This window comes from Indicator indicator, chromosome 1 (assembly GCF_027791375.1).
Source record: "Indicator indicator isolate 239-I01 chromosome 1, UM_Iind_1.1, whole genome shotgun sequence".
NCBI classification, from domain to species: Eukaryota; Metazoa; Chordata; class Aves; order Piciformes; family Indicatoridae; genus Indicator; species Indicator indicator.
The window spans coordinates 75534044-75559394 of NC_072010.1; the positions used below are offsets into that span (position 1 = coordinate 75534044).

At 38.8% G+C, this 25351-nt stretch overlaps 1 protein-coding gene across 1 annotated transcript; it reads left to right on the plus strand.

Annotated features, from left to right (window-relative positions):
* Positions 1–3675: 3675 nt before the first annotated feature.
* Positions 3676–20832, plus strand: GYG2 (glycogenin 2). Its single transcript, XM_054384181.1, has 11 exons — positions 3676–3763; positions 3846–4621; positions 6943–6965; positions 10165–10335; positions 11867–12041; positions 13341–13503; positions 14047–14173; positions 15092–15314; positions 16919–17059; positions 18741–18851; positions 20671–20832. The coding sequence occupies exons 1-11, from the start codon at positions 3676–3678 to the stop codon at positions 20830–20832; spliced, it is 2160 nt and encodes a 719-aa protein (XP_054240156.1).
* The last annotated feature ends 4519 nt before the right edge of the window (positions 20833–25351 follow it).

Below are 25351 nucleotides of genomic sequence, written 5' to 3' on the forward strand. Positions count from 1 at the left end.
GTATTGTGTATAATGTTTAAGAAAGACTCGAAGCTGTGTAAAATATTGAAAATGTTAATGCTTTTACTTTGTATTTATGTCTGAATTATAGGAAAGTGAAAGGTGCTATAGATGGAAAATTAATTCTTCATTTAAAAATATAGCATAAAGAATATGTAGATTGACAAACCACTGTTTAAAATAATAAAAATGAGAAGGAACACATGCTGATAGTTATTTATTTATTTATCTATTACTGAAATGGTGTTTAGCTCTTCTCAGGAACAGGAATTTGTTTTTCTTCTTGAAACCCCTGGTCCTGTTCTAAGAGCCTTCAAAGGCATTTATCTGTTGGGCTGTTTTTTAAAAAAATCATATTATTCATAATTTCTGCAAAAGGAAAATAGGTACCAAGTTTTCAGAATTATTTAGAATGAATCTGTGATCATTTGTTCCATAAAATCTATGTCACACAAACTTTTAAACCACATATATGCAGAGGTATGATTGATATAGTTTTGCTCACATGGCTGTTTCATCCTTTTCTCTTGTTGCTGATCCTCCTTGCTGCGCTAACAGATGCCCTTATGCAGACAAATCTATCAAGAAAGAATAACACTTTTCCAGAAAGCATAACACTTTTCCAGAAAGCATAACACTTTTCCAGTCTCTCTATCTTCATTTAATTAACCAAATCAAAACACTAGCAAATGAATAAAATACAGACGAAAGCTAGCAAAACTAGTAATTTGGAGACATAATTTTGCAAGACAGTTATTTTAGCTAATTCTTCAAAACACGGAGGGAATCTGAGTATTTTTCTCTTCATCTTATATGTGAAGGATGCTTTTTCTTACTGAAATTCTATATATATGGAGGTAAATATGATTTTGTGTTTATTAAATTGTTGAGAGAAAGACAACCTGATCAAGTATTATTCTCATAAAATACAATACTATTCTATCTAAATTATATTTGAAATGGATATATATCAGTTACTGAAATTACTACAATCTTAATCTTTATTTTTTACCCTGAAAGTAAGGAATTATAATGCACATCTGTTTAAATACGGAAACACCTTGACAACACAGAAACAACCACCTACCTTATGGCTATGAATTTCAACTATGAATGAGAATATAATTTCCAAGGACATGTAATATTTTTCAAAAAATATTACTTTTCCTTGTTAATAGTTAAAACAGACTTATATATATATATATATATATATATATATATATATTGCCAGGTATATATGAAGTTTTGATTAACAAAATGTTAAAATGTTTTGTTGTTATCTCTTCAGTTTTTTCTTAATGGTGAAAATACATATTTCAATTCTTTCTCTCACAAATTTTCAATAAACACATACTGTGTTTTATCTACAATGATCTGAGTTTTACCTGTTTTATTTCTTACTTTCTGGGACAAATGCTTGCTGATACCTTCTATATACAAATTCATCTAAGTCCTGCTAATGAAGATTAAAAAATTGCCTCAAATTAAAGGAATCAAGGGGGCAAAAAAAGGAAAACAATCTAAGATTCTTTTTCATATCAGGAGCACTGTCCAGATAAGGACCTATCTGCTTATTTTAATATTACCACAATTTATTTAGATTTGTTCACAATATTTTCAAAGTAATTTCTTACTCAAATTGAAATTGTTTGTGTTAATTTTGTTAGCCAAAAGGCAGACTTTATTATGGAGAATTTGAAAAAAACCCATGAACTTGAATTGGTAAACCCAAAGCTTCTGAAGCTCTTTAGTCTAATGGCATCAACAAACAAACAATATACCAATTTACAGGCAAACGTGTCAGTGTTAATTTCACCTTAACCAGGACAATGATGATGACGGGTTTTGAATTTTTATTACTATTATTATTTCAGATAATTAGGAGGTTATGCAGGGAAACTAACATACTTAAATTTGGAGAAGGAAGGAATACAAACTGGTTGTTAGACCATGTCAACTCTAGCTTGTGTTATTTGCTCCAGCATCTAAAGTGTGTTCTACGTATTTTTAAAAAAGCTGCTTGCACACAAATAACACAGAAAATTATCCAAAAGTAAACATCACTTCTATTATCAAGAAAATGTTTTTATTGATTATGAAGTTGCCAAATTGAAACAGAAGTGCCAGTAAAAATATTAATAGTGATCTTGCTACTCATAAGATATTGTTTAGTTGACCTGACTACATAAAAAGAGAAACACATTTTTTTCAAGAATATGTTTCTGTGGGATAAACAAAGCTTGATTCCCTGGGCATTTATGTTCTTTCTTCCTTAAACACCTCTGCCACAACTGAAGCAATGACATCCACTTCTCCAGTGCACTTTTAGGATACTCCCAGTGTGTGAGAGAACAAATGTGACAGATTGGATTGGCAATACTGACCACATGCAAACTATGGTAAATAGAAGTTTAATTTTTAAATGTGTGTGCATTTTCTTCAGGCACACTGTCTTGAATTGCTGTCCTCTGCTAAGCAGGTACTGATGTTCACTGTTTGATGCTTCTGGTGAACCAGGTCTCTCTGCTTTGCAGAGATATGCTGTGTATTTGTGCACATACATACATATAGCACTCTGAATAGAAAAAGCTCTCTGAAAACATGTATTTATGTGACAAGTTATCACACTTGTGTACCTATAGGGGTTACAGTGGCTACAAGAAATTACTGGGTAGAGTCCCTTAGCCTGGTGAATAGCCTGCATCTGGGTTACCACAAGGCACTCTGGAGTCATTGTACTAGTGTTCCAAGATCTTCCTTCCACACTCTGCAATCCTCACCACAAAGCAGTCGAAGGTCCTGCACATGGGTAGGGCAATTCTTGGTATCAATACAGGCTGGGGGATGAGGGAACTGAAAGCAGGCCTGAGGAGAACTTGGGGGATACTGGCTGATGAAAAGCTGGCCATGATATAGCCCATATCCTGGGCTACACCAAAAGAAGCATGGCCAGCAGGCTGAAGGAGGTGATTCTCCCACTCCACTTTGCTCTGCTGAGGCCTGACCAGGAGCACTATGCCCAGCTTTGGAGCCCCTCGTATAAGAAAGATGTGGACCTGCTTGAGGTAGCCCAGAGGAGGGCCATGATTAGGGGGCTGGAGCAGCTTCCTTATGAGGAAAGCCTGAATGTGTTCTGTGTGTTTAGTTTGGAGAAGAGTATTGAGAGACTTTATAAAAGCCTTCCAGTACCTAAAGGAGGGCCTGCAGAAAGGATGAGGAGGTACTCTTTAGACAGAACAAGGGTAATGGTTTTAAATTTAATGAGGGTGGCAAGGATCCCTTGAGCAACCTGGTCTTAGTGGAAGGTGTTCTTGCCTATGGCAGGGGAGTTGGCACTAAATGACCTTTGAGGTTCCTTCCAGCCCAAACTATTCTATGAATCTATGAATTTAGCTTAGATATCAGGAAGAAATCTTTTACAATGAGGGTGATGAAATGACGCACTGGAACAGGATGCCCAGAGAAGTGGCAGATACCCCATCTCTGAAAATAAATCAAGGCTGGAGGAGGCTCTGCGCAACCCCATCTAGTTAAAGATACCCCAAGGGTGTTTGACTAGATGACCTTCAAGGGCCCCTTCCAACCCAAACCGTTCTATGACCTATCTTCCGCTCCGTTTCGAAACCGAACTGGGCAGGGAAGCTGTTGTGCAGTGGAAGCAGCACGAGAGGCGGGATGCGGCCCACGCGGTCTCCATTTTGTCAGCCTCCAGCCCTCTTAGGCTGCATCTCCTTGCACCGACGGCCGCCTCCCAAGGCGGCAGGTACGCAGCCACGGTGCGGGGCCCTCCCACAGCTCTCGTCCTACTCCCTGATACCGGCCTGAGCCGCCATGCAGCATCACAGGGTCCGGTCGGAGCCCCTCACCCGAGAGCCTGGGCATAGCAGCGCGGGCTTGTGGCGTGGGTCCCTCTTCTTCCACAGCGCTTCCAGGCAGTGAGGGCGTCTGGCCCGGGGAGAAGCTTTATGAAAGCCCCGCTGAAATCCTTGTCCCCAAAAGCAGCGGAAGCAACAGGACGGGAAACGGTAGGAACGACAGGAGACATATATCACCCTACAGTGCCCATTACGGGAGCGCTCCTAGAGGGCGGGAGTGGGCGCTGCCCCGCGGCGGCCAATGGGGCGGGAGCGCCGGGCCGCGCCGCCAGGAGGCGCCGCGGTGCCGCCACCGTATGCTGGGGCTGCCGGGGGGCACTAGGGGTCCCGGAATTGCGGACAGGTGCGGAGCTCCTGGCAGGCGGGCTGCCGTGGCCGAGCTCCGGACCCTCTGCCGTGCCTTAGGGGCAGGGCGCTGCTGTGGCGCACGGCGGGGCAGTGGGCGAGAGGAGGATGGCCCCTTTGCAGTAAAGCCAGCGCCTAGAATGGGGGAGGGGGTGGGTCGTGCCAACCCTCCCAAATGGTCTCTGCCACTAATGCCATTTCTCTCCTGCTGTGCAGGAGTCCCTGCGAATATAATTCACCTACCACTGTCTTCAGCAGGAAAGAAGCTAATCCCATTTTGCGATTTACCGTGCCCGCCGCGAGCAGGTGAGGCCGCGGCGGAGGTGGGCGCCGTGGGCCTGGGCCGTGGGCCGTGCCCCGTGCTCCTGCCCGGCTGGCACCCGCCTGCTACAGGATGTCCGGTGAGTACCGCGGCTCCGGCCGCTGGGCTCCCTCTGAGGGGCTGCCGTCGCGTTTGGCAGCAGCCGCCGCGTTTGTGTTGCGCAGCCTCTCGTGGACGGCAGAGCTGCACCAGCAGCGCAGGCTGGTGTCGCGTGGGGCCTTAGCCTTCCCCTCCTTGCACTGTGGCGCGGGTGGTGGTCTTCATTGTCTCGTTACCAGCAGAGTACTGTGCTGCAATTATCAGTCTCTAGATTAGGATTTAAGCCGACTAGCTATTGGGAAGAAAGAGTTAAACTCATTTTTTAATTCTGTTTGTATGTACAGATTGGCCTACCCAGGCACCTATGGCCTTCGTGATGGATCTGCAGGGTGACAGGCTGAGGTGGCTCCTTCAAACTTGAGGCAGCTTCAGAGAAACCTTCCTCATGTCCCTTCTTATATAGCAGTGGTGTTATGTTTATTCAATTATCCTTAAAGCCATGAGGGAGTGTAGTTCGGGAGCTCTTTGACTGCTTGAATGCGCTCTCAAAACTGAGGAAAAAGTTGGGTGGCAGCCCTCCCGGAGTTAGGTTTGTTGAACCATTTGAAGGTGTCACAAACATACCTTGCTCCGGCATTTGGCCTGATGGATCCTGAGTTTGAACTAGTGTATGTGCCACCACTGTGTTGGGGAAGACGCAGAGAGGGAGCCTGCGGATTAAAGGATTACAGAATTGCGTTTTTTTTCTGTTTGTTTTGGAGTTTTTTTGTTTGGTTTCTTTTTTTTGGAAAGGCGAATGGAAAGACTGGAAACATCTAAATGTATCAAGTCGTCTGTGCTGTTTTTAGATTGCTTAAGCAATTATTACTACTTTTTTTCTTCAAACTGATAGATTACTGGTTTGGAACTAGTTTGAGGTGCTATGCATTATGCTTGTTTGCATATTATAGTTGTTGATTTTGTTTTTTCGTAAGGATCATTATTTGTTGAATAACAAAACTGAAGGACAGTGAAGCAGGATGTAACAGTTCTTAACAGGTATAGAGTAAAAGCTATAAAAGAAACAAGTCCTCTTCTGTAGTCTTCCAATATAACAGTTGTAATCCTGTCTACTGAAATTCAGTATGGCTTTAGTAAGAGAGGAGCTGGTTTTGGATCAGACAAAACTTTGTTATACCAGGAGAAATAGAGCTTAGCATCAAATGTCAGTTTATGTTCTGTTTTAAAAAGGTCTCTGTAAACTGTTGGTTGTGCCATCTTTATCAGTTATGTAAATGATTCTACTATTGGATCCTGACCGAGAAACCATGGGAATTAAATATGCCAGCTTTCATTTGTTTACTACGGCAAGAAGAGATTCTTTGCTGAAAACTTGCTTGATAATTTCTGATAGTGTCTGACATAGATTATTGTCTGACATCATTATTCATTGCTCATTTTGCATACTTACAACAAAATAGTTGATTACTTTTAAGGTTGTGGGCGTCAGCTGGAGCCCAGCTTTCTTTTCCAGGTTCTTCTGACACAATTGTGCTAGGTCAGAGAAGTGAGAAGGCCAGTAGCTTTCTTTATCTTTGCAATAGTTCAACAGATCTTCACTGAGGGAGGATGTATAGAGATCTGTGTGTGGGAGAAACAGTAACAGCGTTGTTAGAACAGGAGATGTGAGCTGGAACTGTGTTATGTTATTGTTTCTTGGGGATTTCAGAAAAGTGGTTTGGGTTCAGCGGGCACAGGTCCAGACTGTCCAGCAGATGGTGTCTGAAGAGGTGAGATGACAAAAGAGCAACAGATGGTACCAGGGTGGAATTTAAGAAAGCAGTTGTGCAGCACTGGTTAGTATAAATGGCAGTATGTATCAAGGACTTGACCAGCCTGTGGGAGGCTTAGCTATTGGTTTAATTATTCTTTTTATGCGTGAGGTAGCAATGTATTGTTCAGCCTGTGCTTGTAAGAAGATTATAGCGTATGAGTCTTTGGTCTCCAACAGCAGTTTTGGAGTGGGCAACTTGGCAAATTTGAGTAGTTACTCTAGAAACCACAGCTAGAGTACGTTTATCTTTGCTATGTCTATCAGAAGAAATACTGAAATATGTTTAAAAAGCTATGTCTAGTGGACTATGGAAAAAAACCCTGCTTGTCTGGAAGCTGACTGGTGCATGTGGTTCATTTAGTGCTTGTTATTATGAGTCACTCCTTATTCTCAGTGGGTACCTGGTGTTTGTTCATTCCTTCTCTCCTTTTCCCTTGAACATCAAAGTGAGCACCACCCTGTCTCCTTGCTGGTATGGAATCTAAGTAAGGCTTTTAGCAGCCCCGGAATTGATTTTCAGGCCTGTTAAAGAATTTTGCCTTTGGCAGTGTCAGAAGTACTACTGCTATGAGTAAGTAGCAAAAGAAGTTGATGATCTTAGCTAAAAAAAAAAAAAAAAAGTAACAGGTTTCACATAAAGTCACCCTAACTTTCGTGATTCACATTACTTTTGCTGTCTTCTCTGTGTTGCTAATCTGTAGCTGAAGAGCAGGATTTAAAATTGCATGCTTGAAAATCTTTGATTTTTTTGGGGAAACTATTGTTAGGTATGAAAAATGAGGAGCCACTGCTGTTGATAATGATTTCTAAATTTGCATTTTCATGTGCTGTATGGTAATACAGACTAGAAATGAATATATTTATAAATTCATGTGACACAGTTTTAATGTGATTCTAATCATATGCTTTTCTCATAATTCACAGAGAGTTGATGGTATTAACCATAGGATTCCGCAGCTTGAAAACAATTTTCTTGAAAACTTAATACTGTTCACACTAGGTGTTTTCCATGACAAATCCTATTGCCATTCAGCACAAAGAATTGAAAGTTATGCATAGTGGTGCACTTGACACTTAAAAAAGGATCCAGTTGCAATGAATTTTAAATGCCTACACCTTTGACTTTTGCACTTAAAAGATCAAATATTTTGCAGGTTAAAGTCAGTGAGTGATACCCTGTGTACACTAGATTTAATGCAGCATTGTACTTGACTTAAATTGAGATTCTCAGGTAAAGGGTTTAATTTCATAAGTTTATGTGAAAATGTGATCCTTAGTTCTCAGTTATATAAATAACAGTTATATGCAGTGTTCCAAAGAATTTTATAAATGAAGCAAGTCAGGTAAGAAGCAAGCACTTCTTCCTTGAAAACAGGGATTAGATGAAAGAACAAGAAATTATAAAATGTTTTGACTTTAAACCCCCTGTGGTCCTTAGTGGATTAGTGATGCCACGTACAATTTTCAAATAGCTAGGACATCCTTCTCTCTTTGCACCAGAAGTATTTTAGAATTGCATGGTTTCAGATAATGGTTTGATTATCTATTTAATTCCCTCTGTAATGATTCACACTGTTAAGAAGAGTGGCATATGTATCCCATATCTGATTCTCAAAACAGACAACTGGTTTATTTTCTGGGTGAGATACAACTTCTAAGAACGTGTGGCTAGTATTTGTTCATCAGTTTGCATCCTTGTGGTGTTGACTACAGCTTTTACCTCAGAGGTAATGAAAGCATATGTAGGATGTGGTAATTTGCCATAGCAGTTTGCTGAACTATTTGATGAATAATCTGTGTATTTTTAGATATATTACTTAAGCAAAGGTCCAGGTTCTGTAGATAAAAGAATTTGCAGAAGCAGTAAGAAAATTATGTGTTCAGTTTTGTGGTTGTTATTTAAGCTAGTATTTTAAGATTTAAACTCCCACTCATTTCACAGTTTGCTTTTTGTCTTCACCTACCTCCCACATTCCTTTCAATAATTGTTTTATTAATTTAATTTGGCTGAAGAGCGTTGTTGCCTAACACAAAAGTGTTTTTTGCCGACTCTGTGTCTTTTGAGAACAGTTTTATTGCTGAAGTAGCCTTCAGTGTTTTTTTGTTTTGTTTTTTTTTATGTATGCTTATGTTTAACCTCATTAAAACTTTTGAAATACTGCAGCAGGAGCAGTTGACTTGCACAGCTATCCTTTCAAACAACTCAATGTAAGCAACTTCTTATTCATTGTTCTCTGGAACAAGCATACGTTGCTTGAGCTGTTATTATACCAGGATATTTGAAAGCTCTTTTTTTCATTTGCTTCTTGTGGAAATTGTGACTAAAAATGTTACTGGAGTTTGCTAAGCTGATCTTAACTGCTTAGTTTGGACAGATGATTCAGATTTTCCCACATTTAACACTACTGGGATACTCCTAAGGTGCAGGGATCTGTTGCAATGACAGTGAATGTTCTTGATACAAGTTCAAGCCTGGCTGGAAATGAGTGGGAGGCAGAGCAAAAGGATGGAAGGAGACAACACACTAGTGGGTCAGTGCTTTGCTCTAGATTTGGCAGACATGAAAAATGGGAATACTTTAGTACGCAAGAGCTTGCCATCAGCACTAACTATTCTTCATTGCATACCCTGATGTTAGGTTAGAGGCTCAAACTCACTCATTTTGGCAGCCTCTGGCAGAGGCAGCCATGAGGTCATTTGTTGGGTTCTTTCCAACTAGTTCTGTGAGATTCTTTCCTTGTATTTCTCACAGAGCCTGGAAACTGTATGACAGGGTGTTTATGTTGTTATTGTTTGGTTGTTTCAATTTATTTAAGATATGTCCTTTAAGATGATGGTGGTTTTAAACAAGTAGTTCAACACAAGTATTGAAGCTCTGTGGAGCTCAGTGGAATTCCTCTCATCTGTGTGACTTGTTCATCCTGTTCTGGTTGCTTTTGCTGCCTAGAAAGCTGAGGTCTTCCTTCTGCACTGAGGATGCTGTACACCTTACCTAGTCATAGGTTCTGGCTCTCCCCAGAAGAACTCTGATAATGGTGGTTCTGTCGGAGGGCAGAGCTGAAGAAGCAGCCACAAGCCTGTTATCTCTACAAAATACATTATGTCTCCTATTGTGCAGGGGTGTAGCTTGTTTTCTCTTTTACTGTAACTTTTTTCCCCATGTTTCTTGACAGTGAGCACTCCTGAATTTCCTGGAGTTGCCTGAGGTATAGAGGTCCTTAACTTCTGAGAGGTGTACCAATCTCAGTAGCTACTTCTCTGCATCTGTTCAGCAAACACCAGTTACTCCAATATGAAGATGACACATCAGAGAACAACATCCGTTGGGTTGATTCAGTGAGGTTATGGCAAGAAGGACATTTCTGGCTAGTACTTAACATCCTGGGGTTTTTAAATTTTTTTTTAATTTTTCCTAAGCTTTTAGCACTGTATAAACAGGAAAATTTTCTTTATTGATTGTATTGTACTATGTGCAGATCAACTTTTTTTATTAACATTATGTTTAAGCAGTAAGACCTGGGGAATCATTTGTTTAAGGCTAGTTGGAGAACTTCATAGTTGCTATTATGTAAATCAGGTAACCAAAAAATAACATGCATTCTGCAATTACATTCACTGGATTTTCTATTCAGTTGTGTCTTCTGGGGTACTTCGGGAAAGGACCGAGCTTGTCGCAGAAACTGCAGTTTGTTATGGGCCCCAGCTGGTTGGTTAACTAGGGGAGAGAGATTATAGGAACCTGTGAAATGGCTTATGTTAAAACTGTAAAGTGACTCTTCTTATGAATATTTGCTCACAGTAACAGATCAAGCCTTTGTGACTCTTGCTACTGATGATGTGTACTGTCAAGGTGCACTGGTTCTTGGACAGTCATTGAGGAACCATACGACATCTAGAAAATTGGCAGTACTAATTACACCAGAGGTTTCCAGTGGGATGAGGTAAGGATTCATGTGTTTTTAAGGTTGGTGATATGAAGGAATAAACAACAGCATGAAAGATTTTAATATGCTTCCTGTAGTTTCCCCAGGTTTATGTCTAGAAATCCCCCTTGACTAACATTCATAAGATCATAAGCCTAGTAAGAATTCACTTGCAGAAGTGGGGATTGCAGGTGAGAGTTGTTTTAAACCCATGATTAGGAACATAAGCTGAAAGTTCAGGAACTGTGATTTTAGTATCTTGCCTTTGAAATGAAATAAAGGCACTACCATTTTTTCCCCCAAGCATTTCTCTTTTAGAAAGAGGAAGATCAGGGACTTGAACATCTCTCCTACGAAGAAAGACTGAGAAAACTGGAGCTGTTTGGTCTTGAGAATAGAAGGCTGAGAGGGGATCTTATTAATGTCTATAAATATCTGCGGGGTGTGTGTCAAGATGAAGGTGCCAGTCTCTTTTCAGTGGTGCCCAGTAATAGGACAAGGAACAAAGGGTACAAGCCGGAACAGAGGAAATTCCTCCTCAACATGAGGAGAAACTTCTTTACTGTGATGGTGACGGAGCACTGGAACAGGCTGCCCAGAAAGGTTGTGGAGCTTTCTTCTCTGGAGACTTTCAAAACCCACCTGGATGTGTTCCTGTGTAGCCTGCCCTAGATGATCCTGCTATGGTGGGGGGGTTGACTAGATAATCTGTTGAGGTCCCTTCCAACCACTAATATTTTGTGGGTCTATGCAACATCACAAATTTCCAGAAACCTTAGGGACTCTGTTGGGATGACTAATCTTAAAATAATTGGTGCAGCACGTCTTTCATGATGAGAAATTAATTTATTTTCACTTCTGTTAGGTGCTTGGTTTTTTTGTTGCTGTCATGTTTTTTTTTTTAAATCACTTTCCACTTTGAGTTGTGGTTTTACAGGCACCACACAACTCCATGTACAGAAATGTCATTAGATCTGTTGAATTCAGGCCCTGTTATTTGGAGAATTGTGGTGCTTGTTAAAAGGAACATGACATATCATAGCTACTTAGTCTCTTAGTTCTGCAATGTCTTGGGAAATGTGCAAGATTGCCTGTTTAAAAGGTGCAGTTTTGAGGCTGTGTTTACTTGGGCTTAATAGGTGCAGATGACTGCCCTGGCAATGCGTGCCACATCCTGTGCAGTGCACAGGGAACACAGCATGGTGCTGTTCTTCAGAGATAATTGTGCAGGATGAAAGCTGCTTTAATTTCTGTTGGTATTTCTATAGGAGATTAAGTAACTAAAATAAGGACTGTTTCTTCCTCCATGTAGCACCTGTCACTTTTGAGCTGCTGGCCTGCAGTGGAAGAGTCCATGGTTTACAGCCTGATTGATAGCTGTCACCTTTTACAAGGACTTCTCACTTCTGTCTTCTAATTCTAGCCAATCAATCTAGCCTTTGTTATCTTAATAATAAATGTATTACTCTGTGTCTCTCTTTTCATGCCAGAAGTGAGACTTGATGAACCTCTCTAAATTCCCTTCTCTCTCCACTGCTTGCTCTGGTAGGTCTGTCCTTCACAGCGTGTTTGATGAAGTCGTTGAGGTGGATACACTTGACAGTGCTGACTCAGTTCGTTTGGCTCTGATGCAGAGGCCTGAACTAGGTGTAACCTTCACTAAGCTTCACTGTTGGACTCTTACTCATTATAGCAAATGTGTCTTCATGGATGCAGACACATTGGTGAGTGGAGTGGGAGCTGTGAAAACCTTTGTGTCTTTAAAGAGCTACTCTGAGTATGGAATGCTTCTTTGTCAAGTGGCCCGTCGGCCTATGAAGTGACTAGATTTGCAGGAGCAAGGTTGCAAGAGCTCCAGCTGGCATGTTTTGGCAAGGCTTACAGTTTTGTGATCTGCAGAGAAATCCTGCTTTGAGAATAGCCTCAGGTCTGTCCTCAAAAGATGTCACAACCACACTCTATGCTAAGTGGCTCCTGACAGATGTTTAAAATAGGTCTCTCACATTCTTCTGCTTGGATTTAATCTAGTCAGGGAGCCAGTCTTAAAATGGAGGAGAAAACCCCAACAACAGAAGCATTAATTACTTCAAAAACCAAAAATATTTAGAGGGCTAGAGATTAAAATAGACATATTTTTTAGCAAGGACAATCTTGTCAGCCTTCACCTGCATTTAGATGGCTTACTTTGGAAGGCAGAGATGTATTTTAATTTAATAGGATTGTATTTAATTAGAAAGCAAATTAAGTTATTTTTATCAGAGAATGAGGTGGGGAGTTTTACGATGTTGTACTTTACTTTTGAACTAAAGGCAGAATGCAAATATTTGGTGTTGTTTTAAATTCACTTTCTCTGAAAATAATTTTTTTCTGTTTTTCACAGTAGTTAAATTGTGGGTCAGGTCCAGACATCAACTGCACAACTGTATTTCCAGCAGCTTTAAAAGTGGTCTTGACCTTAACTTGATTTTTTTCTAAATTTTATTTTATTTTTCATTTCCTTGTGAAGCTTAAAAAACCAAACCAAACTAAAGAGGACCTCTGAGTTTAACTTTAGAAAACTAGTAACAAGAGACAATTTTCCTGTTAAACCTTTAGTCGGTCTGTTGCTAATTCAAATTACTTGGACTCCAAGCTTTCATTCAGCTCTATTGCAGTTACTGAGGATAGTGGACTCTAGGAAGGTGAACAAAGAAATAAATGGTGTGCTTTCATGGTATGTTATAATATTTAAAGGGACCTTCGGGAGAATCTCTGAGGTTCATGAAATAATTTCATAAGATTCATGCTTTTATCAGAGAAATCATGGAGAACTACAATTACTATTGCCTTACTATATTAAAAACAGAGGTTCTGATGTTCTGACCCCTAGCATATTTTGCATTGCCACTGCTTTTATGATCTCCAAGCTATATATTTGGCCAAACTAGTCTTTTACTCGTTTGGTACTGATTTACCTGCTCATGTTCTAGAAAAAACGTTTGCACTAACATTTTTTACTCTTTTTATTTTCTACTGCCTGTAAGGTACTTTGCAATGTTGATGAATTATTTGATCGAGAAGAGTTTTCAGCAGCTCCTGATTCTGGCTGGCCTGACTGCTTTAATAGTGGTGTGTTTGTGTTCAGACCTTCTTTGAAAACTTACAACCTCCTGCTCCAGTTTGCTGCTGAACATGGCAGCTTTGATGGTAAGGGGCAAGATACAAGGAATGAAGAGCAAGATGTCAGATTCCCTCTCAGTAAGCTGTTTTTTCCACAGCTTCCAAGCTCTCAGGCAGAATGGAGGAAGGCAAGAATTCTCTGGTCTTTAGGTATGTGTGCCCCCACAAAAATGTAAGGTACAGACCATTGCCTCTTACTTGACATAATGTGGACTGTGCTTCCCAGAAAAGGGCAATAAGGGGACATTGTGTCTTAGTCTTGCTCAGTAAGTTTTAATTTTGCTGTCTGGTTTAGGAGAGAGAAATACAGTTGATCTTCAGACTTCTGCTCTGAGGGAGACCAAAACCCTTTCCTTCTCCTTTCTTCATGTATTACAATAGGACTCCATTTACACTGAACTTGCATCAGAGTGGATCAGGTATTATTTGCTTGTACCTGCTCACATGTTGTCAAGTCCAAGTTGCAGTCCCATGAACACACCAGTCTCACTCCCATCCTTGGATGTGAAATTTTGATGTAAATTTGAGTGTACGAGTAATTGTGGCAACACTGGTTTATATATTTTTCAGGTGGTGATCAAGGTTTGTTGAATAGTTTCTTCAGCAGCTGGGCAACAGCAGATATTGGCAAACACTTACCTTTCCTCTATAACTTAAGCAGCAGTGCTGTATACACCTACATCCCTGCTTTCAATCAGTAAGTAATAATACTTCGGACTGTAAACCTCTCTAGTTTGCCAACAAACATATTCTGTCAATTATAAATTAGTCACAATGTTATGAAGTAAAAATCATGCAATAGAAGCTTAAATGCAATAGGAATATCTTCCATGTTGACAGAGTCCCATGGTTGGCAGCACTTTCTCATATGTTATTTCAGAGAAGCTTTTATCATATTTGAGAAGACATAGATTACTTTAGCGTTAGGTTCTGACAGCTTTACGTTGAACGCTGTTCCCTTCTTTTCCAGTCAGTTCTAGGGGGAAAGGTTGCATTGGTTTTGGTGTGGTACTTTTTGTTTGGTTAGTTTTTAAAAATTATTTTAAAAGCCATTTTTAAGTTTCTGTGAAACAAAATTTGTCCTAGTAATTATAATACTTTACACAATGCAGTTAGGAAACTTTTCTGCCTTCTGGCAGAAGGCAAGTTTTATTTGGGCTGTCATGAATTAGTGCTCCGGTTGTACAAAACACTCTTCCTGGAAGGTGATCTTAGTCTGACATGTTTATTAGTAATTTTTAATATGGGATCAGTAAGGACCAATTTTGCTGATTTGTTGTTTGAAGTGGTATATGGAGGAGGACTGAAAATGGTACTGCAGGAGCCTGTCACTTTCCTTCATGAGCTTTTCTACTGGAATCAGCAGCTGGAAGCAAATGGCAATGCAGATGGCAATGCAGTCTTTTTTTTTTTTTTTTTATTCTGTATGCTAAACAAGATACTTTTAAACTACTAAGACAGAAAAAACACTAAATACATACTCCTATTGAGCATGTTGCTGTTGCAAAATGTTGAAATTACCTCACCAGTGAGAGTAAGCGTGTTCCTTTTGCAGTCTGTATAGGCTAAAAATATGTATGTTTAATGTATGGACCTTTATGTTTTATCTCTACAGTTTTGGTAGAGATGCCAAGGTTGTTCACTTCTTGGGAGCGACAAAGCCCTGGAACTACAGATACAACCTTCAAACAAAGAGAGTTATGCATGATGGCACTACCTCTGGATCATTTCATCAGCTGTCATTTCTTGCCCTCTGGTGGAATATATACAGTGCCAGTGTATTGCCTTTGTTAGAAAAACTTGAAAAGATGAAAGAATCAGAATCTGATGAATGCAAGGTAACTGATAAGGAATTAATGGGAATATGCTGGAGGAAGGAATTGCAATGAAAAATCTAGTAGCAGTGATTGCAGCTTAGGAAGGACTTTTAGTACTATTGCCTTTTCAGAGTTTTCTCCCAGCTCCCTTCTTCATTGATGAAGAACTTGTATGGGAATCTGTGTGTATAGATACTGCAAATAAAACACAAAGTAGTCAGAGAAGGTGATAATCTGGCTATGAAACAAATGGACTTTGGATTCTTTGAAGTTAAGTTGATGTAGGGCATCAAACTAATCCTCGAACTACAGTAAAATTTTTCAGAACTGTGTTATAAAAATTTTTATGAGGGTCATAACAAAAAATCAGATTTGCAGAGTCAATGTTAATTTCATTTAGGATGTTATATTCATGTGGTAGTTCTAGGTTATGCCTTTAAAAATTTTCACAAATATTGAACAGAAAAGTAGTAAAATGTAAATAAATCACTACTGGGTATAAAAAGGAAAATAATGATTATTCTAAACAGTTCCATTGGAGAGATATCTACCATAAGATTTGATTCCCAAAACAATCTCTAGCTCTCTCTTCTCGCTTCTTCGCTGTGGGAGAGCCTAACTGGCTTTACTGACCTTGGCTTCATCGCTTTTATTTTGGCTAAGTCTAATATCCCTGCTTCTGTCTCTTGTCCCTTTTGTACAGGGGAGTAAGGGAGAGGCAGGGAGGGAGAAGCTGTTGCAACTCCCCTGGTCCTGGGTCAGGGGGGTCTTTGTGATGTTTATCAATTGGAAATACCTGCAAATATTGTAAATACTGTATATTTTGTATGTAGTCATTGCATTCCATTGTAGATTGTAGTTTTGCCTGTAAATACAGCTTTCATTTGCTTCTACCTCATCTAGTCTGGCAAAGTTAATGTTGGGGGGGCGAGTTTTCAACCCAGCACAATTCAGTACTCTTATATCATTAAGCATTTACTGAGCTCTTTATGTCTCTTCTTTTTTTTCTTCAAAGGAGGTGCAGCAGTGTATAGCTTCCATGAATAAAAAATGTTTTAATTAATAGATGATTTCTAGGAGACTAGCAGGATAAGGTAAAGAGTAGTAGAAGTATGATTTTTAATTTTGTATCCAGAATTTAGGATCACTTCTATACATATGTAAATATTTTCTTAATGGGTTTTTTAATATTGGACTGTTACCATCATTGAACTAATTGCATAGCTCCATAAGGTCTGTTTGGACAATGACCACCAAAGCCCCAGAAACTAGTTTGGTTTGTTAGCTCATGACAAATTGGAAAGCAGACGAAGGAATGAGTAGATTTTGATCTCATACTTCAACATGCTTTAATTCTTAAGAAAATGTGCAGTAAAGAAATATTTTAGCCATGACAACATGAAGGTGGAAATACCTGTTGGATTTGCCTCCTGGTGATGCTGAATCCTTAGGAATGGTGAAACTGAAACTGAAACATGCTTCGGGACCACAAACTTTCGTGTAATTTATTAACTTACTCATTTAATGCTGAGAACCCTGTAAGGAAGTGAAACTGTTGTAAATTAGATGTGAATTTCCTGTAAAAATACTTTTCAATGGTGGGATGTTCTTTTTTTTTTTTTTAGCACACTTTCAATGGAGTTGAAATCACCCTAAAAAAGGTCAGTCCTTATGTGGCCAATACACTGCAAATGCCTGTGTTTCCAGAGCAGGTATATGAAATAGATGCCACAGCATGTTCACCTGAGGAACTCATTTTTGAAGCTGTAAGTATATTGTATATTACTATATGCAGTAACAAAGTAAAATGATTTACTAAAATGAGATTTATTTTTTTAAATGATGCCTCTGATCTGGGAGATTTTATCTTTTCCAGTTTTGCTGTAGCTATTGCATTTTCTTGCTAGCATGAAAAATAATGTTAAGAGTATCTTTTTTTTCTTTAGTCTTTATCCACTCCTGCATGATCTGTCAGGAGATTGAAAGAATTTGCATTGAATTTTATGAAGAGATTACTTATTGAACATTGTTATATACTTAATAAAATGTAATATAAATATTCTTTTGCTAAAGTATTTTTAAAAAAATAATACTCCCATGAATTTATGTATTTATAACTAGAATCCTTTCTATCACTCCTCTGTAGATTTTTTATTTTATTTTATTTTTTTCCCCAGAAGTGTTGACTGGGAAAACTGTTCCCCAAATTTCTGTGATTTGGGCAACAAGGAATATCCTAAAAGAATCCCCTAATGATCACTGTAGGGATCCTGGTTCTTTTTTCACTCTTCCTGTATTTGAATTTTTGTATTCATGTGTTTCTCTTGCACTGACTCCCCTTATTTTATGCAGGAATTAAGCTGGACATAATAGTATAATGGTTCTTTTGCTGTAAGTCATTCCATGTTGTTTTACAAAGCATAGTGCAGTGAGGCACCACTGGGAGGTACCATTCTAATGTCATCTGCTATTGTAACTTGAGGACTACTCTCTAGTAAGATGAAGACAGTTTTTATTGTGTTTAGTGCTTCATACCTTTAGACTATAGTTACTCCATAAAATGAAACTGGCAAACCTTCCAGATATATCACTTAAGAATAATTTGTTTGCAAAAGGTATGTTATCTTGTGTGCCTCATGCATCTCATGCCATTGGAAATGTTCAAACGAAATAGGAACACATTTTCAAGATGTTTGTTTATGATTATATATTTTTTTTTATTTTACCCCAATGTTCACTTAAAGTGATGACATTGAAGTTTAAATTTTTTTTTTAATTACTAGGATTGTTTATCAGAAGATCATATTAATTAGAAATTAATACCACAATTGTCTTCTTACTTAGGGATACCATTATTCCACTTTCTTTCGCTTAGCATCAGTAGTCTTGTGGGATTGCTTAGTTTTGGTGGAAGAGACTTCAGAATGGGATCTGTCTACTCATTTATATTTTGGTATTTGGCAAAGGCAAATATTTGGGACAGCACGTGTTGGACAGTATGTTTTGTCTCTGTTTCATATGCATTCTATGCATATGAAAAATTCATGAGTTATAGAACAAGCTATTATCCTAAAATGAGATTTTCCTCATTGAAGTTTGGCCTCATGAATGGTAGGCATCTACTGTCAGCTAGCTTTCCAGGTTGTTTCTGTAGTCACTGAAGAATGACAGCCACTTTTGAACCTAATTTAGGGTGAAATGAGCTGCTCTCTGGAGATCCTTATGCTAGAATGACCATAGTAGGAGCTTAAATTCAATGCCATTTTGATAGCAAAAGTGGATGAGATGGATTTTGTCCTTGGTGGCAATGTGTTTCATTCCTTTTCCTCCTATCCACTGCTTTCCCTTACCCCAAGACTGAAATTGATCTGTAATGTATGAATTCTCATGATAAGAAAACTATGAAAAAGTATTATCCTAATAAAAACTCAGTGGCTGTATTTTTAGCAAGCTTTGTGTGGAGTTGAACAAAGCAGTTCTAACGTCCGTCTCTCTGAGCCTGACAGACCGTCAGAACAACTTGTATTTCACCCTGCATTTCAGGATGCCTCAGAACTGGTACATGTAGCTTTCTGCATTGTACATCTATTGGTAATTGTGTGCATGTCTTTGCTGCCAACATAATTTTGGGAAATCTCAACTAATTGTGATGCAATTTTCAAATCAAATCTTGAATCTTCTAGTTAAGTAATACCTTTACTGCTTCCAGTACTGGGGTATTATCCTTTTCTATATGTTATAGTTTTTAAATGTGTATTTTCTTCCACTAGATCTCAAGTAATAAAAGCATGGTATTAATTTCAGCTCTCCAATATTAATGCAGGCAAAGCTGTTTGGGTTCTGTTGTTTTGTTTTGCTGAAGTATGTTTCCCAGCAAGTGGAAAACGAACTTACAGTGAGTCAGGCACTGAGCCTAGGCTGCTAGGCTTTCCTTTGTGATCTTACACTGCATTTGTCTGTGGGCAGTGTGACAACATTGCCCTGCCAGACCCAGATGGGGGGTGACATCTTGTAAGATGCACAACACTGCCATTTTCCATATGAAGCCTTTTGTGTGATGGGGAAGCATGATGGTGAAACATTAAGACTGAGGGGAAAAAAAAACCCTCTAGGTGAAACTAGCTCCCATGCAGCCAGGGCTGTTTGGGCCCTAGCTAAAATCCTTAATTTCTAAAAACATGGTAACTCCTGTCTTGTTAATGATATCCAAAGCTGTTGATAAGGCTTGCCAATGGCAAAGAGAGGAATCTTCTTGAATTACTGCAATTATGTGTATACAAAGCCTGAACAATAATTACCAAGTAGTGTTGCATGTTTGCACATATAGGAAACTCCAAGACTGTTTATTCCTGTTCAAAGTCAGGTACAGAGTGAGACCCAGGTGGGGATACATATGGAAGGATGCAAATGCCTAAGTATTTAGTGTTACATTGGCTCTTTGAAATACGTTACCTTCAGGTGCAAGTCTTGCACAAGCCCAGATTTGCCAGATTTCATGGTTATTCCAGGGCATTTAGGCAGTTTAAGCCACTGCTTCTTGCATTAAGTTCCACTCTGAAGCATTTTTATATTGAATTTGTGAAGACTTTGCTAGAAGGCCATTCTGGTCAATTTCAATATTGATTATAACATGAGGTAAGTTGTTTGCCTGGCAGCCTCTTGGAGTAGTACTCAAAGCAGGTTTCCAGTGGCTGCTTTGGTGTATTCCAGCTTTGTTACTGGATATAATTGTTGGGATGTTCCAGTTTTACTAACACTGCTTATTCATGGACATGATTTTATGTAGTTGAAATTATCATTAATAATATGTCTTGCATTTGGGCACCTTGTAACTTGGTCTTGAACCAGGATGCACCATTTTGAATCATGATTCAAAATTAACTGGTAATGGGTTTAACAAATACTGTCGATCTTTTGAAGTAGTTTATATGAATAATATGTCTGATTATCTCCTAAATAAAACCAATCTCACTGAAGCTCAGATAGAACAAATGAGAAAAAGTTCTAGGAACCTATGTTCACATGAAAGCCTGTGGAAGACAAAATTTGCACAGATACATGGTTATGCTTATTGTAGAAGATACTCTGCTCTAAACAGGTTGTATTTATAATGCTATTTGGCATAGTATTTGGCTTAGTATGCCAAAGTCTGAGTTAAAACGTATTTGGTATGTTCAAAGATGCTATGACAAGGAATAAAAGCATAGGAAAATGGGATCACTTTATCAAAACAAGAGTGAATGTTTGAATACTGTTCGGTTTATTGTTTTAACTGGGACTGTAGAAGCAGAAGTTTGCCATTTCAAGTTTAACTTCACAGTGCTGAAATGCAAACAACCAAATGACTATTTTCCCACTCTTCTGCTTCTTCCTACAGAATGAGGTTGCACATTCCATTTCAGAGCTGTCTATTCACCTCAAACCAGAAGAACCAAGTCCAGAGGATGAACGGAGAAAATGGGAGGAAGGGCGCATGGACTATATGGGGAAAGATGCTTTTGAACATATCAAAAAGAAATTGGATGCATTTTTACATTAAGATAGAGTGTACTGTAATGGCCATCACAATCTATGTTTCTTCCATAAATACAATCCTTGAATATGTGGTTATCTTCGTAGTTTACTGGACACTTAACTGAAAGAGTTAGATATAGATCCTCATAAATTTTGATTAACTGGTACAGACTCTTGGTTTTTTAACTGTTAAGTGTGCCTCATCTTTTTTGTTATGTGTTTCTCATTTTCATTGGTCTCCTGTTGTGCCTTCTGAAGTGTAATCAATCATACCCTCTGAGGTTGAACTTACACACTTTTTTGACAATGAAGGTGGTGAAGCACTGGAACAGGTTGCCCAGAGAGATGGTGGATGTCCCATCCCTGAAAGAATTTAAGATCAGATTGGTCGGGGCCCTGAGGAACCTGATCCAATGAAAAATGTCTCTGCTTACTGCAGGGGGATTGGACTAGATGACCTTTAAAGTCCCTCCCAACCCCAAACATTCTATGGTTCTATATTAATCACTTTTCCCTGCTCCTACCTATAGCATTCTGCAGAAACAGTTATGAGTGTGAAACATGTTGGAAGCTGAGATTATACTTTTACCTATTAAAAGATACTGTAAAACTATTTAAGTTAAAAACTTGTTACTGAAACCAAGTTAACACTTTGAAGGGCAAAAGTGTAGACTTCAATGTGAGAAAAAAAGTCAGGGGATGAAAGCCTGTACTCACAGGAATCTGCAAGAAAAATTTTTCATTTAGGTATGCTTAGGATTAGAGGAAACTCGTACTTTGTCTGAGATCACTTGTGGATGCTCTCCCCATTTATAAGAAGCTGCTCAGCTTCAACACTAACATGATGAAGAGTGTGTAAAGCTCTTAATGTAGACTGATAAGGTATGTTTCTTTGTTATAGGATACTGTTGTTTTTTAAAATATTGTTAGCTTTCATTGCATAGTGAGAGGAAGAAAGGTTGACACTGGCATAAACCTTCTGGTGCTTTATATCAATTGGTTTAGAGTACTTCAAAATGCAGCTGACAAAGGCACTCTTCTCATTTAGTGCAGTGGTCCCATATTGCAGGAGTTTGAGTGCAGCTGAAAACACAGTTGGAGCTTGTTTCAGTAAACAGGCCCTTTGAAGATCTGTTGAACAATAGCTGTGTGTGGGAACTGGAACCAATATATATGTGAGTGTAAATCCAGAAAGATCTGCTGATGAGGCTTCATTATATGATGGATATTTGTGAGGGATTGCTTTATGAATTGACTAACCGCAGCAATTTTGACAATGGAAAAAAACCATTTTGAAAGAAAGAGGCTTGACTGCCATGCTAATATGGTAACAGATCTGCCACAGTTACTGATAACACCTGCAGTGCTGATGCAGGACTTGGAAAACATTACCCTCTTAATGTGTCACCAATTTTGTTACAGATATACCTAATGAAATAACCTGGGATTTAATGTTATGCACTGGAGGGATTGCCATAGATGCTAGTGGAGAAAAAGGCAGAGTAGGAGGAAAGGAATTTGGTTCTTCTTACTCCTTCCATGGGAGGGAGCAGGGAATAACTTGCAGGGAAGGACTGGGTGTGTCAAAAGGTCACTTAAAGGAAGAAAATTTGTCCTTGAGTACTTTAGAATTACTTTCTAACGTTCACAGTAGTGGATTTGCTTTTACTTTCATAGGGTATTTCTGATTTTATCTAGTTCTTTATTAGTCATTTATTCTAAGCACTCAAAATGGGAATCTCTTTGGTGGGTCTGCTGAACTCAGGCTTCTAGATTAAGTTAGATTTTTAGGGTCTCTGAAGTTGAAGACAGAGATGTCCAGAAGATGATGTTTCTCTCTTTTGCCACTGATCATAAAGAGACTCCTGATAACCTGCTGCTCCTGGGTAGGTAACTAATTGCATATTAACACAGGTAGGTGTGTTCTACCTTTTGCTGTGTGTGGCCCAGTGCAGCACTGTATGGAGATTACAGCAGCTACTGTGTCCTCTTACTTGTGTGGCATTTGATCTGCTGATCATCCCTGTTTCTTAGTGAATTTGTGTACTTCTGAGAAAAGTCTCTGTTTTATAAGCATTATTGCTAATTCAAACAGTTTTTGAAGACCATGTATGACTGTAATCCACAATGTGAACTGATGTTTCATACAGCTGTACTTTTTACAGTACCTACTAGGTCTTACTAGGTCTTATGGGAGAAAAATTACTGATGTGAAATCAGTAGCTGAAAGGTTTTAAAGTAGGCATATGAATGTAGTAGTAGTCATGGAATACATCTGAAAGTGTTAATCTGTGAAATGGTGCCGTCTGTGGATTGTACAATTGTTTTGCAAGGAGTTGTAGTATGTGAATGTCATGGAAATAAAGTGTAAGTGGAAAGGACGTATGAAGTCATGTGCTTATCAGGTCATGGTGGAGTTCTAGGTTGTTTATGTGGTGCCAGGGAGTATTATTTGTGACTGTCTGGTTACGTTAATTATTATTATTTTTATTTTATTAAATTGCTTTCGAGGCATTAGCATGACTTGCTGAACAGAACTAAATGTGTGAGTTATAATTATTTCTCCAGACAAACATAATTACAAGCTTTGGGACCTATTGGCACAGCAGTAGTTGGTTTATTGTATTTAATGGAAAAGTATAGCTGTGGTTGGAAACCCTGCCCAAGTTGTTCATGGACTGTCTTCACACAAAAACTGTTGACTAGTTACAAGAAGTGTAGTGTCCTAGTGGATTCTAGCACACTACTGTTGTTGCCAGAGTATTTGAAGGGAGAATCTTGTAAGTGAATCCAGAATTTGCAGGTGCTGTGCTTTGGGCAATATTCTTTGCTCTTACAGATGTCATTCTGAAAAGGTCTTGGGGGGTGTTAAGGGCTGCCTGTTGCCATGAACCACAGAGTTGAGGTTTGCTCAATCAAAATATGACTTGGAGAAAAAACATAGTAAGCTTCACGTAGATTTTATTCCACATTAAGGTGTGGTATAGTATTTTTAGGGTAAAGAAAGTTAAAAACTGTAGGGTTTTTTGGTGACACCACTCCTCCCTAAAAAAGACAGATTTTCACTTTGACTCTTTGAAAGTTGCTGAAGAAAAACTGAGGAAAACCACTAACAGAATAATATGGGGCCGATGGGGAATGAGGACAAATTTCTTAACTTTAAGGGTGACAGAGCACTGGACCAGGCTGTCAGGTTGTAGAGTTTCCTCTGGAGATACTCAAAACTTGTCATAACACGATCCTGTGCTACCTGCTCTACATGAACGCGATCTACTAGGGGACTTGGACTAGATGCTCTCCAGAGCTCCCTTTCAAACCCTCCCGTTCTGTGATGATAACCTCAACGAAATGTAAAAGGGAAAAATTGGCATGGTAAAATGAAAATGACCAAAAATCTTTTACCAGCTGATCTCTGTGCCATGTGACTGAGAGTTTTGTCAGTATTGTTTAAGTCCTAGTGACCTGAGAAGTTGTAAGGATTTTGAAAGGCCAGACTAATCTACTGCTGTGTGGTGGCAGTCTGTAAAGAGGACAGCTTGTGTTTAAAATGCAATATGATGATTTGTCTTCTATCATGGGCTTAGATATTCACAATCAGAGGCTTATTTGCCATACAACAATTTTGCTGGGTGCTCTTCATGTATAAAGAGAAGATAGTGTGGGTGTGACACAAGGAAAATTCTTGAAATTTTTAAATGTGGGTTAATGCACTTCCCCAGCCTAAATATCTCGTAAGAGATTGTTATTCTTGAAATATCACTTTACTTGCTGTCTGGTGTCTTGTGAGGACTTTTCCAGTTGGTTCAAGAATTTTTCTTTGTCTGTATAGTTCAGTCAGCTCACATTGGTTGCTTTATAAGACTGGTATTTGAAAAAAATGCTCAGTTTTTGCAGTTTTTACCTTATTTTTCTGTCCCTGAATGGGAGGCTGACTTGGTGGCAGGTGGCTTTATACTTTTGTGTGCATCTGTAAAATGTCTACATGTTAAGCAGAAACAAGTCTGCTTGTTTTATTTTTTAACAGATCTAATTCTGTTGTATTGCTAATCTAAACTGTATTGATTCATGTGACTGAAAATAGCATGAGATGGGCCTCTCTCCTTAATTCACATTGCTAATATTTTTACCTTTATGTAGAGGAATTTAGGTCAGTCTACAGGACAAAAAAAAAAGTTTTATATATTTGATTGCCTTTCCCCCCCTAGTTTTCATTATTTTGGAATTTTATTTCTGTGGTGATTTTGTTGTTTGGTGGGGTCTTTTTGTTGTTTTGTTTTGTTTGTTTATAGTTTTTTTGTTTGTTGTTGTTTTAAAATCAGCTCTTTTCTTTAAATAGCCTGCAAAAACACACATCAGTTCATGCAAGTCATTGAAATAGCCTGTGTTCTGTATGTTGGTTGCACAATGTTTTGGTTGAAATTCTGTTCATCCTCAGTTGGCTGGCTCATAAATAATAGTTCTCTTGTGATGGCAATTAAAAGGGGTGACAGTATGTTGCATCCTGCTATAAACTTTCAATTTGCAATAACACCATTCCATAGGTA

Excerpts from the sequence above, each read along its gene's own strand:
- GYG2 (XM_054384181.1), top strand. The coding sequence starts at position 3,676 with ATGCGGCCCACGCGGTCTCCATTTTGTCAGCCTCCAGCCCTCTTAGGC. Across the intron at positions 6,966-10,164 it reads CAGAAGTACTACTGCTATGA|TGACTCTTCTTATGAATATT; the intron begins GTAAGTAGCAAA and ends AAAACTGTAAAG. Across the intron at positions 14,174-15,091 it reads TACATCCCTGCTTTCAATCA|TTTTGGTAGAGATGCCAAGG; the intron begins GTAAGTAATAAT and ends TTATCTCTACAG.